General features: G+C 64.4%; 2 protein-coding genes across 2 annotated transcripts; one reads left to right on the top strand and one right to left on the bottom strand.

The window, feature by feature from the left end:
• Positions 1–4,762: 4,762 nt before the first annotated feature.
• PTOV1 (PTOV1 extended AT-hook containing adaptor protein) lies at positions 4,763–9,092 on the top strand. Its single transcript, XM_058674088.1, is given in 15 exon segments — positions 4,763–4,970; positions 6,151–6,235; positions 6,238–6,287; positions 6,362–6,444; positions 6,515–6,572; positions 6,660–6,767; positions 7,329–7,484; positions 7,686–7,737; positions 7,740–7,771; positions 7,867–7,943; positions 8,008–8,062; positions 8,173–8,277; positions 8,524–8,718; positions 8,798–8,868; positions 8,975–9,092. Coding segments are annotated over 14 exon segments (1,239 nt in total). The 5' UTR covers positions 4,763–4,799; the 3' UTR covers positions 8,810–8,868; positions 8,975–9,092.
• A 244-nt stretch (positions 9,093–9,336) lies between these two features.
• Positions 9,337–12,487, bottom strand: PNKP (polynucleotide kinase 3'-phosphatase). Its single transcript, XM_004596966.2, is given in 18 exon segments — positions 9,337–9,495; positions 9,569–9,630; positions 9,714–9,801; positions 9,868–9,977; positions 10,054–10,115; positions 10,189–10,285; positions 10,358–10,425; positions 10,428–10,449; positions 10,521–10,588; positions 10,664–10,712; positions 10,846–10,917; positions 11,004–11,111; positions 11,191–11,248; positions 11,330–11,354; positions 11,357–11,408; positions 11,705–11,998; positions 12,212–12,258; positions 12,335–12,487. Coding segments are annotated over 18 exon segments (1,542 nt in total). The 5' UTR covers positions 12,477–12,487; the 3' UTR covers positions 9,337–9,377.
• Positions 12,488–12,529: the final 42 nt, after the last annotated feature.

Here is a 12,529-nt window from a genome sequence, read left to right on the forward strand (position 1 = left end):
CAGTAAAAAAAACCACTTGCTTTTACCTCTGGCCGTGGCCTCTCCTTAACCTCAGCTGGCTCGCTCACTTCTGTGACTCGCCTGGCCCCTGCAACCTTCGGAGCTGGCCACCCCATCCCTGGGCTGTCCCTGGAGCTGTGGTTTCAGAGCTGGGGAGAGGGCCGGGATGCTGGGGACACCCTTCTCTGGGCAGAGGAGGGCTTGTGGGGGCAGCAAAGGAAGGGGCGACGGGGCAGGCCCCCAGGCAGCCTTCGGAGACAGGTGACAGATGGGTGAGGGCTTGATGGGGACTGTGGCGAACTTGGCGGGTGCTTGCCCCGCCTCCTGGCATTCAAATTGAAACGCAAAACACTGTGAGGACCAAACAAAATCTACTGGCCCACAGGGCTAAGGAGGCCACTGGGCTGCCATTGCGCGACCTCTGGTAGGTGATTCAGGGAAAGGACTGAGCCCCTGAGAGAGAGACCCCCTTCTGCGGGGCTGGGCAGGGAGCCACAGCCAGGAGAAGCGGGCAGGTGGGCTGGCGCTGAGGCCCAGGTGGCTGGGGGGTGGGGCCTGGGGTGATCGGGAGCCCCATGGATGGCAACCCCTGCCACCTGACCCACCCCTGCAGGAAAACCATCTGGTCCCAAAGTAAACAGGTTTGAGAAGTTTCTAGGCCCCAGCTGCTGGGCTTCCAACAGTGGGAAACGGGGGCTCACAGTCCCAGTGGCCTTGACCAAGCCTGGAGGGAGCCGGGGACACCCACGGGGATCAGTGCTGTGTGTGGGGTATGTGACTGCCCTGGCTCAGAGCTGAGGAGGGTCTCCGGCCAACGGGGTCCTGTTCCAGCTTCAGCCCCGGGCCCCCCCCCCCATTGTGTGACCCTGAACCCGACCTGCCTCCTCTGTGTCTCATTCCCATGTCCACCAGGACCGGAGCCCTTCCCTGTGCAGTGTGTGCTGCAGGACGGTGGTCAGGACGCCCTGACCCAGCCTGCTGAGGCCCCCCACCTGAGGAGAGTCCTGAGGGCGGAGGCCCTGCAGTGTTTGGGATTCAATACCAAAGCCCTTTCCCACCCGCTGTCCTGGCCCGTGCCCAGCAAACCACTTCCCAACACAGAGGCCAGCAGGCTGGCTTGGGGTTCCGATGCGTTTCCACCTGCTCGTGGGTGCCACACACTTCCTGTGTTGTTTGTTCACAGAACTCGGTCCAAGGCTGTTATTGAACTTGGCTGCTCTCCCACTTCAGCAGTAGCTGTCTGTACCAGTCCCTCGTTGTGGGTGGCTCTGTGTCCTGGTTGCAGGCACCCTGCTGTTGTCCCAGGGATCTCAAAACGTCTGTGGGAGATGGGATTAAGAGATTGCCTTTATTAAAAGCTTTATTTATGTAAGAGGGATGGGGCCAGTGTTGTGGTATTGCATGTTAAGCTACTGTCTGCACTGCCAGCATCCAGTACAAGCTCCAGTTCTAGTCTTGGCTGCGCTTCTCCCCACCAACTCCCTGCTGATGTGCCTGGGAAAGCCGAGAAGGATGCTCAGCTACGGGAGACCTGGATGGAGTCCCAGGTTCCTGACTTGAGCCAGCGGTCTCCTCCTGTGACAGCCCTTGGGGCCAGCCATCTCCTAACTCCTTCCTGGGAGCTTCCTGGTTTTGGTGGCTGTCATTTTTTTTTAAGCTTTATTTTTATTGGAAAATCAGATTTACAAAGAAAAGGAGAGACAAAAAGATCTGCCATCCACTTATTCACTCCCCAAAGTGGGTGCAGTGGTTGGAACTGAGCTGATCTGAAGCCAGGAGCCAGGAGCTTTCTCTGGGTCTCCCACATGGCTGCAGGGTCCTTAAGGACTTGAGCCATCCTCCATTGCTTTCCCAGATCCTAAGCAGGGGACAGAATGGGAAGTGAAGCAGCTGGGACACAAATTCTCACCCAAATGGGATGCCAGCATCACAGGGTAGAGAATTAGCATACTATACCACCACATGGACCCCCTGCAGCTACCATCTTTACTGTAAAGCATGGGTCCACCAACAGTTGTTCCAGCTCCAGCTCATTGCTTACCAGTTTCTGGGGCCTGGGTTACACAACTGGCGGCCCCAGAGGTCAAGTGGGTCCCTGGGCCTGGGGGCGGGGCAGCTGAGGAAGCCGGAGGTAGCCAGGGTGAGGGGTCCCAGCCCTGAGGCTGTGTGCAAGGTGCCATTACAGGGTCTCCCCTGTGAAGGCCACCTAGCTGGATATGGGCTGCGGGTGTGCAGCAGCAGCCATGGCTGTCCTGGCAGTGTTCCCGGGGTTCCTCGGTGAAGCACGAGGGTCAGACAGACCCTGCCTGCCAGGGTAGCTAGCCGTGTTTGCAAAAAGGAAAAAAGCCAGACCAAGTTCCCATTGTCTCTGCCTGTGTCTCTAAGTGTCCTGAGTTCACTTGTGCGTGCCGCATGCCCTGTGACTGAGCCAGTTGGCACAGCAGTGGGTGGGTAAGGAGAGCGGGCCTTACTGTGGGCGGAGGCTGGGTTATATAGCAGCACCCCCAGCCCCCAGCCCCCACCCACTGCAGCAACCTTCAGGGTGACAGCCAGTTTTCATGGTGCTATTCAGAGCTTGCTTCTTACCCAGCGACAGTCGATGCCTGGGCCGGTCTGTTCCCTCCCCAGCCCCAAAGTGTACCAGGCTGAGCACTGGCATGTTTGCTGCTATCTCATTGGCCAGAATTTGTCACATGCCCCCACCTCACCATAATGGGGTCAGCACTGGGCCCATGATGAGCTGGACAAAGCTAATAACCATGTTTGTAAATGTAGCCATTTGACTAACTAGCACATGTGTCTCCTCCGGGTAGGACCACAGTTCCTCCCAGCCAGAGTCTTTCTGTCAGCTGCACCCACAGCCACAGCGTGTGAGCTTTTTCTTCCTTTATATGGCTTGAGGACTAAAGATTGCAAAGCAGCGAGGGCCTCCCCTAGGACGCCGAGCTTGTCCTGGCTGTCCAGGGCAAGCAGCCTGGCTCGCACGGTCTGAGCGTCGGCGTAGCAGGGTTTGGGAACAGCTACTCAGGAGGTAAGCAGTGTGACAGATGGGAGCACGGGCTGGCTTGGGCAGCCTGGTGTCCAGATGGCCATGGGAGATGGCTTCAGCGAGCGTCCCTGAGTCCTGTCACGCCGTTTCAAGTTCTGACACACGTTTCCAGTCGTCTCACTCGGGAGCTTACAGCTTTCTCCACACTGTACGACAGGGCAGAGACAGATCTCCCATTTGGCCCGCAACATCGAATGCTAAGAACTGTACCCACAAACCACAATGACTGATCTCTGATTTATTTTATTTAAAGATTTATTATTTTTCATTGCAAAGTCAGATATACAGAGTGGAAGATCTTCCATCCAATGATTCATTCCCCAAGTGACCACATCGACTGGTGCTGCACCAATCCGAAGCCAGGAACCTCCTCCAGGTCTCCCACACAGGTGCAGGGTCCCAAGGCTTTGGGCCGTCCTCGACTGCTTTCCCAGGCCACAGGCAGGGAGCTGGATGGGAAGCGGGGCTGCCAGGAATAGAACTGACGCCCATATGAGATCCTGGAGCATTCAAGGTGAGAACTTTAGCCGCTAGGCCACCGTGCCTGGCCCAAAAGTTGGAGTTTTAAAATGTTTACTTTTATGCAAAAAAAAAGTTTAAATCAGGTATATATATATTTTTTCATAATACACACTTCCCATGGAGTTTTTAATATCTCTTGAAGTTTTCATTCAAGCAAGAGATTTTTTTAAAGAGATTTATTTGTTGGTGCCCAGTGCCATAGCCTAGTGGACAACTTGCACATATGGGGATCCCATATGGTCGCTGGTTCTACTCGCAGCGGTCTCATTTCCATCTTCCCATCCAGCTCCCTGCTTGTGGCCTGGGAAAGCGCCTTCTGCAGCCCCGTAGTTTGCTGCTTCTCATCAGGTCCCTTCCAGTGTTACCTTCTGTAGGCAGCGCTCGTCCATGGAAACAGGGTCCAAACCTGACCTATGGCTTGCTGCCCCTTCCCTCCATCAACTCTCTGGCACTGGGTGGGGGCGGAGCCTGGACGCGGGGCCAATGGGCACGCATCTTCCGCTAACAGGGGGCGGGGCGTCACCCGAGGCCTCCTGGGAGTTGTAGTCTTCTTTCGTTACATCGCGTCACCACCTTGGAAGGAAAGCCTTAAGCGCTCCCCCTCGCAGATGGTGCAGCCTGCCCCCCAGCACGCTCTGATAGGCTCCCTGGCCGCCCAGGTCCGTTATTCGTCCTCCCCTCTTGAGATCCTTTGGTATATTCTTCAGACTGGGAGGGCTTCCCGCTGTCCCCGACTCCTACCCAGCACAGAGCCATTTTAGCTTCGTCCTTCTTTGGATTCCTCTACCTCTCCCTCTCCCCTCGCGCTAGAATTTGGTACGGCCCCTGCGCCTTGGAGTGGCCGTGTTCATCGCCCCCTTGACCCGCAGTGGTTCGCTCCGGTCACGCCCCCGGCCCGCCTTGCTCCGGGCGCGGCCACGCCCTCGCTCCCGGAGCCCAAAGTGGTTCGCCCCGGCCACGCCCCCGCCTTAGTTCCCCGTGTGGTGGTCGCATTCCTTGCCACCCCCCGGCCTGCAGTGGCTCGCCCTGGCCACGCCCCTCGCCCCCCGGCCTGCAGTGGTTGGTCCCGGCCACGCCCCCAGGCCCGGCTCCCCCGCGCGCAGCCGCAGTGGTTGGGCCGCTGCTCCCCGCGCCTGGTCCGGTGCGCGCCCCGTCCAGGCCCTCTCGTGCGGCGCTCCTGCCCCGCTCCTGCCCCGCTCCCGCCCCGTCCGGCCCCGCAGCGTCCGACATGGTCCGTCCGCGCCGCGCCCCGCACCGCTCGGGCGCCGGGGGGCCCCTCGGGGGGCGCGGCCGGCCCCCTCGGCCGCTCGTGGTGCGCGCCGGCCGCTCGCGCTCCTGGCCCGCCAGCGCCCGGGGCCCGCAGCCGCCGCGGATCCGCGCCCGCTCCGCCCCTCCCATGGTGAGCCCCGCGCCCCTTTCCTCTTCCAGAGCCTTCCAGAGCCCCGCCCCCCGCGCCCCTCGTGCCCGGGGCTCCGCCGCCTTTGTCCGCGCTCTGGATTCGGGCAGGGTGGGGGTCCCCGGCCGGGATCAGGCTTACCCTTGGGTTAGGGTGTGTGTGGGGGTGGGGTCCGGGCTCAAATTACTGCTGACTGCTCTGCCGGTGCGGAACGCGGGGTGGGCGGCGGGCGGCGCTTGTTTTTCCCGTTGCAAAGTTGGTTTGTGTCTGGGGAGGAAAGGAGGAAATGGGAGAGGGTGCCGCCTGTGGCCCCGGTGTGTCCAGGCTATTCTGAGGGTGTGGGGGCGTGCGCACCCCACCGGCCTCCCGCGCCTGGGAGCGCCGGGCGCGCAGCCCCTTGCAACGGCCACTTGCACTGGGGCAGCTCCCCGGGACGCAGGGAGTTTTTGGGAATGGGAACCGGGCTTTCCCCTAAGTTCCTGCAAGTGCGCCTGGACTTGCAGGACGCACGCGTGCCCTGTCCCTGCACGCACCTGGAGCGGTGTACTGACCCCATCTCCGGGTGCTCGGGTGTTGGGCAGGCATCCCGGATGGGTAGGCGCGCTCCCTCCCCCAGATCCGAGCAAGCCAGGCAAGCTGCTTCCCTGGTGGTCTTCCACCCGGGTCTTTGGACACTCGTGGTCACCTGTGTGACCCTAAGCTGTGGCTGTGCTCCAGCAGCCCCGGGGCAGGTACGCCCCCTCGGGCTGTGGTTTTGGGCCACCCTGGGGCGCCCAGCCCTGAGGCGGCATCTTCTGGCCACCCCCTTTGTGGTTAGATACTGGGCCCCATCTTGGACCGTGAGCCCCGTCCAGCCCCCCAACTGGCTCCACCAGCCCATGGTGGCTGAGGGAAGGAGACGGCAGAGAACCGGAACTTTCCCTTGAAGGCAAACCTTCCCAGCGTTCTGAGCGCTGGCGGCTGAGTCCCTGGTGTTTGTTAGCTGGGAGCCGCGGCCTGGCTGATACGCCTGTTGCCCCAGCTGGCTCATAGCTCAAGGTGGTGGCCACTCAGTGGCGTGCTGGGTCGGTCCCGGCCGGCAGGAAGGGCACAGATGGAATCTCTCCTACGCCTGGCTGCTGGCGCCAGTGGTCCCGGGGTGGGCACAGCCACTGGGCCTCACCTCATACCCATCCCCCTGCAGGAAGGCGCCCGAGTGTTCGGGGCGCTGGGTCCCATTGGGCCCTCCTCCCCAGGGCTGACCCTCGGGGGCCTGGCCGTCAATGAGCACGGCTGAGCAACAAGCTGCTGGCCTGGAGCGGGGTCCTCGAGTGGCAGGAGGTGAGGGGCTGTGCCGGATGGCGGTGGGAGGCAGGCTGGGGCATCCAGCCTTGGTGACATTCCTCTGCTCACAGAAGCGCCGGCCCTTCTCTGACTCCACGGCCAAGCTGAAGCGAGCCCTGCCCTGCCAGGCCTATGTGAACCGGGGGGAGAACCTGTGAGTGTGCAGGCGAGCTGGGTGCGGGCTGGGTGGGTGCACCTGGCCCTGCTGACCCCACTTCCCGCAGGGAGACAGACCAGTGGCCGCAGAAGCTCATCATGCAGCTCATCCCGCAGCAGCTGCTGGTGAGCCTCACGGCCCTGCTTCCCCTACTGGGCCCTCCTTGCCCCCACCCCTGGCGGTCACTGAGCGGGCACCCTTGTTGCCCCCAGACCACACTGGGCCCCCTGTTCCGCAACTCGCAGCTAGCACAGTTCCACTTCACCAACCGAGACTGCGACTCGCTCAAAGGGCTCTGCCGCGTCATGGGCAACGGCTTTGTGAGTGCGGAGGGCTCCCATGGAGGGGCTCGGGCAGCGCTTCCCTTCTGGGGCAGGATGGAGGGCAGTACCCCCCACTGGCATCTGGGGTCGCTGGGAGTGCGCGTTAGTAAGCTTGGCTGGCAGGAGCTTTGGGTGCTGCGTGCTGCTGCCTCTTGGGGTCCTCTAAGCTCGTCACTGCCTCCAGGGCTGCTCTGTTGTGGCCCCTGGTGTCGGCTGTGTGCCCAGTGGGTGGTTGCCCCTCACCAGACAGCAAGTCTCTGCTGTGCCCCCGCAGCCCCTCATAGGTCAGGGTTGAGGCAGGGTGGATGGGGCAAGCGCATTTGGGTTGGGTGTGCCACGTGCCGTCGGTTCCCATTCCCCCAGGCCCACTGAAGAGCTGCCAGCACCCCAGGATATGAGCGTTTATGCAGTGCTTAATGTATACAGGCTGTTGCCATGTTACCGAAGGGGAACGGAAGTTCCGCACAGTGAGGGGAGGTGTCACACCAGGCCCCACCTGGCACCGAGGGCTGCAGCCTCCCCAGGGGCCGGGCTCCCTGACTGCCTTGTCCCCTGCAGGCGGGCTGCATGCTGTTCCCCCACATCTCCCCATGTGAGGTGCGCGTGCTCATGCTGCTCTACTCGTCCAAGAAGAAGATCTTCATGGGCCTCATCCCCTACGACCAGAGTGGCTTCGTCAACGCCATCCGGCAGGTCATCACCACACGCAAGCAGGTGGGTCCAGTCGCGGGCACTGGGGCAAGGCTTGATGGGGTCACATTGCAGGGGGTCAGCCTGGCAGTGCCCAAGCAGGGGTGGCCTGGCTTCTGTTAGATACAGTGTAGTGTGTGTGCACGTGCGTGGGCTCAGTGAAGGGGCAGGACTTGTTGCGGCCTGGGAGCGGTGGCGTGTGGCCCATGCTGCCCCTCCCCACAGGTGGTGGGCCCAGGGGGCGTCGCAGGCCCTGTCCAGATCGTCAACAACAAATTCTGGCCTGGAGCGGAATCATGGAGTGGCAGGAGGTGAGCCTGGTGCGGGCCAGGGACCAGGTCACCCGCGAGGCTGACCGGGCCTGGCCCAGCCCTGAGGTCGGCTCTCTGCCTCTCCCTCCCCAAAGCCCAGGCCGGAGCCCAACAGTCGGTCCAGGCGGTGGCTGCCCGCGCACATCTACGTGAACCAGGCGAGATCCTGTGAGTGGGGCGGGGGGCGGGACAGGGCGGGCACGGCGCCTGCTGACGCAGTCCTGGCTCCGCAGGAGGACCGAGCAGTGGCCCAGGAGGCTGCACATGCGGCTCATCCCGCAGCAGCTGCTGGTGAGCAGGGCGGGTGGGGGCTGCCCCCGTCGGGGTGTGCGGGTGGCCATGGCCCAGAGCCCCCAGGACCAGCCGAGCTCCGGGGCTGAGGTGCACCCTGGCCCCCACAGACCACCCTGGTGCCGCTCTTCCGGAACTCGCGCCTGGTGCAGTTCCACTTCACCAAGGACCTGGAGACGCTGAAGAGCCTCTGCCGGGTTATGGACAACGGCTTTGTGAGTGGTCGCCCAGGGTCCCCGAGGGCCACTGCCTGGGAACCCCTGGGATGGGGCATGACACCCACACTCGGCACTGCCCACTGACTGCCTCACGGCTGTGGTCTCCCAGGCTCGATGGGCACTGCCCCCAGGGTCTCCTCAAAGGCCGACCCTGCAGTCCTCAGCCCCCCACGCCCTGGCCCCCTCTCCCCGCATGGGTGGCAAGCTGACTGGGGCCACGCGGTGACGGGCTGCGCCCCGCAGGCGGGCTGCGTGCACTTCTACAAGGCCTCGTGTGAGGTGCGCGTGCTCATGCTGCTGTACTCCTCGGAGAAGAAGATCTTCATCGGCCTCATCCCGCACGACCAGGGCAGCTTTGTCAACGGCCTCCGGCGTGTCATTGCCAACCAGCAGCAGGTGCTGCAGCGCAGCCTGGAGCAGGAGCAGCAGCAGCGTGGGGTGAGGCTGGGAGCAGACAGGGTGGGGGGCGGGGGCCAGGACACGCAGTGCCTGAGGCTCATCTCCCCCTCCCCCCTAGATGGGGGGGTAGAGACCACCCCGTCAGGAGGGCCCCCTCCAGGAGTCGGAGACGAGGCCCGGCAGAGACTGGTGAGTGGGGGCTCTGTGGGGTATAGGGGAGGGAGCCGCGAGGGACTGGGGGTGCAGGTGCCGCCCCTGCACCCCCAGCTCCTCCCACTCTGCCCCCTGCCTCCAGGTCAGATGCTTCTGAGCGGGGCCCAGGGATGGCACTGCCCAGCACGAGGACGGTGTCCTGCCTTCCAGGATGCCCCCCCACCCTGTGTGTGTCCCCAATAAAGCCTTGAACAGCCATACCTGTGGCATCGGTCACTGCACAGGCGCTTGGCCAGTGTCCAAGTCAGTCTGCCCAGGCCTCATTTGCTCCGGGGGGGATGATGGCAGTGTGGGCATGGCCAGGTTTGGCGCCCAGGGACCAGAGTCCCAGACCCTCCTGGCTTACCTGGAACTGTCCTAGGTAGGCTGTGGGAGGGCCGTTCCACCCCAACCCACCTGGGGAAAGGTCCCCCTCTCAACAAGACATGGGCCAGGGGCCAGGCATACGGAGAAAGCACATTTATTGGGGGGGGCGCCCGGCGGGCTCAGCCCTCGGAGAACTGGCGGTACAGGCGCTCGAGCCGTGGCTCCAGCTGCAGCCGGAAGGGGATCTGCAGGATGGTGGCGAAGCCCTCGTCTGGCTTTGGCTCCTCGAACTGCTTCCTGCAGCCGGGCAGTGGTGAGGGGGCGGCCAAGTGCCCACCCCTCCCCTGGGCCCCCACACCTGAAGCCATACCTGTAGCTGTACATGACCATGTCGGACACGGGGGCATGAGAGGAACCGGTCATCTCGCGGAACTATGGGGACACAGGGCCGGGCGGGAGTCAGGCGGCCAGGGCCAGGCTGGGGTGGTGGGAGTGGACGGGGCTCACTGGCTCACCCGGTTGTTGTGGCGTGCATGCTCCAGTGTGGCCGTGAAGAGGAAGCAGCGGCAGGGCACGCCTGCGTCCCGGGCGCACTGCAGGTACCTGCGGGAGGGGGTCAGTGGGCAGCTGCCCACCGCACCCCATCCCCAACATTTGCCCCACAATTACCTGGCCCGGCTGGCGGCATCAGGGTTCGTGTTGTCAATCACAACCCGCTTGCCCTGCTTCAGTGCGGCTGTGCAGGCGCTCACACAGCGCTGCCAGGAGCCCAGTGTGTCCTGGGGGACACCAGGGTCAGGGGGGCACTGGGGTCGGGGGGGAGCAGGTGGGGCAGGGGTGCAGGCCCCGGCCTACCCTGTTCACGTGGACGTAGCCGGCGGATACAAGGTGCTCTGTAAGGAAGGTGGACTTTCCAGCTGTGGGGCAAGGTGGGTTCAGTGGAAGCCCCTCGCAATGGGACAAGGGACACCCAGGGTCAGGGCCTCTCACCTCCAGGGAACCCCACAGCGACCACCACCTCGGGGCTGGAGCTCAGGAGGGCACTGGACTCGGGCAGGCAGAGCGGCCCTGAGGGTGACACGGTCCTCTGGGAAGTGGGGTGGAAGATGAGCCCCCAGCCCAACTCCACCAGCACCCCCATCGCTGCCCCCTGACTCACTGGGTCGAAGGCCGGGAGCTGGAAGCTGGCCGCTGGCCACTTGAGAAAGAACTCCTCGGGTGTGGCGAAGGCAAGCCCAGGTTGAGAGCAAACTGGCAGGAAGGAGAAGTTAGCTCAGGCTGGCAGGGGTCCGCGAGGCAGCGGGCAGGGGCCTGGGCCTTACCAGGCGGTCAGCACAGGAGAAGTCCTTCTTCCGGCCCGGGGCCCAGCTGACTGGGCGCCCAGCTGCATCTGCAACCAAAGGAAACTCGCTGTGCACCTGTGGGTCCCCGGCTGGGGTCTCTGCCCCCCAGCACCGCGGGCTACCTCCCACGAAGATGCTGTCCTCCTTGGAAATGGGCACGCCCTCGTTGGCCTGGAAAAGGGGCAGCGGAGGCCTGTCCTGCAGCCCCTGCCTTCCTCACCACCCCAGCCCCTGGGTCTGCCGTACTTCTTGATGCCACCACAGGGTGCCTGCGTCCCAGGACAGGGGAGCCCTGGGGACTCACCTGCTCCTGCAGGAAGTCCCACATGCCCGTCACTGGCTTCCGGTACAAGCCCGCATGAGTGGCCACCAGCACCTGGGGGCAAGGAAGGTCTGCCGAGGCCTGATGATGGATTCACCAGCCACACTGGGGCCTCTGTCCTGCCACAGCCCAGACCCTACCTGGAAGGGCACCCCCAGCTTCTCCAGCACGGCCTCCACCTTGGCCTGGAACTCCTCTGCTCGCAGCTTCCCACGCCCGATGCCCATCTGGTTGGTGAAGATCACCAGCTGGGGGACAAGAGGGCGTCAGCAGGCCAGGCTTGTCCATGCGCGTGCAGATAATGGGCACACATGCACACCAACCCACCTTGTAGCCGTCAGCCTCCAGCTCCCGCAGCCTCCGGGGGACCTCGGGGTACAGGATCCTGGGCGGGTGGGCATGGCAGGTCTGACCAGGGATGGAGGCGGCCCCAGGCGTATCCCCTCGCTGCCCTCACGACCCTTACCTCCAGTCATTTGGGCCTGTAGGAAGACTTTCCCTGAGCGGGTGGTGATGAGGGTCCCGTCCAGATCAAAGCTGGCCACCTGGTGTGGTGCGCAGGCAGTGAGCGCTGTGGCCAGGGCAGCAGGGCCAGGGGCTGCAGCGCCCCCACCTACCCCCCGCTGACCCCCACCTTGCCCCTGCTGACCACCACTGACCCCCACCTTGCCCCCGCTGACACCCACCTTACCCCCGCTGACCCCACCTTACCCCCACCTTGCCCCCCGACCCCCACCTTACCCCCGCTGACCACCACTGACACCCACCTTGCCCCCGCTGACCACCACTGACACCCACCTTGCCCCCAGTGACACCCACCTTGCCCCCCGGTGACCCCCACCTTGCCCCGCGCCTGCACACCGGCCGCGGTGAACACCAGCAGCTTCTCCGGGTGCTCCCAGCCCGGGGAGGACTTCCGCCGCCGCTTCTTCTCCGGCTCGGGGTCCCGGGCCTCCCCGGGGCTCTCGGGGGGCGTGTCGGGCCGTGGCTCCGGGCCAGCCGCGCTCGGCTCCTCCCAGCGCAGGGTCAGCGGGTGGAGCCCGTTGACCAGGTACAGCGTCTCCCCGACCGCCAGGGCCCCCTCCAGGCCCCGCCGCAGCTCCCGGGCGCCGGCAGTGGAGGGGTTAACGCCCAGCTGCAGCGACAGGGAACATGCGCTGGCTCCGCCCCACCGCCAACATCCGCCAATTAAAAGCTCTTGCTCTGCACCAACCACGCGCCAGGCCCCACCCCCTCCCTGCACGCCGCCAATCAGGGCTGCGCGCGCTGCCAGGCCTTCGAAGAAGGGCCACCCAGAGGAAACCGGCCCGTCCGCGGGCCGTTCCGCCTCCGGCAGGAGGTCCCCTACCTGCTTCACCGTCACGGTCCGCGTCCCGGGGTCGGCGGTCAGCGCCACTGCGGGCGGCGGGAGCGGTCAGAGCGCGCCCGGCCCCGTCCGCCCGCCCCGGCGCAGCCGTGCCCTCCCGCCCACCTTGGTTCCTGGAGCATTTCCGGTCCGTCACCTGCGTCAGGGGGCCCCGGCCGAGGATCAGGGCGCTGCCGTCGGCGGGCAGAAGGATGGGCGCCGGGCCCCCGGCGGGGCTCTCCAGCCACAGGCGGCCGCAGGACTCCATCGCTCCGCGCCGGGCCGCGGGCTGCAGGAAGTCCCTCCCCGTCCTCAGGGAGC

This window comes from Ochotona princeps, chromosome 16 (genome assembly GCF_030435755.1).
Source record: "Ochotona princeps isolate mOchPri1 chromosome 16, mOchPri1.hap1, whole genome shotgun sequence".
Classification (NCBI taxonomy): Eukaryota; Metazoa; Chordata; class Mammalia; order Lagomorpha; family Ochotonidae; genus Ochotona; species Ochotona princeps.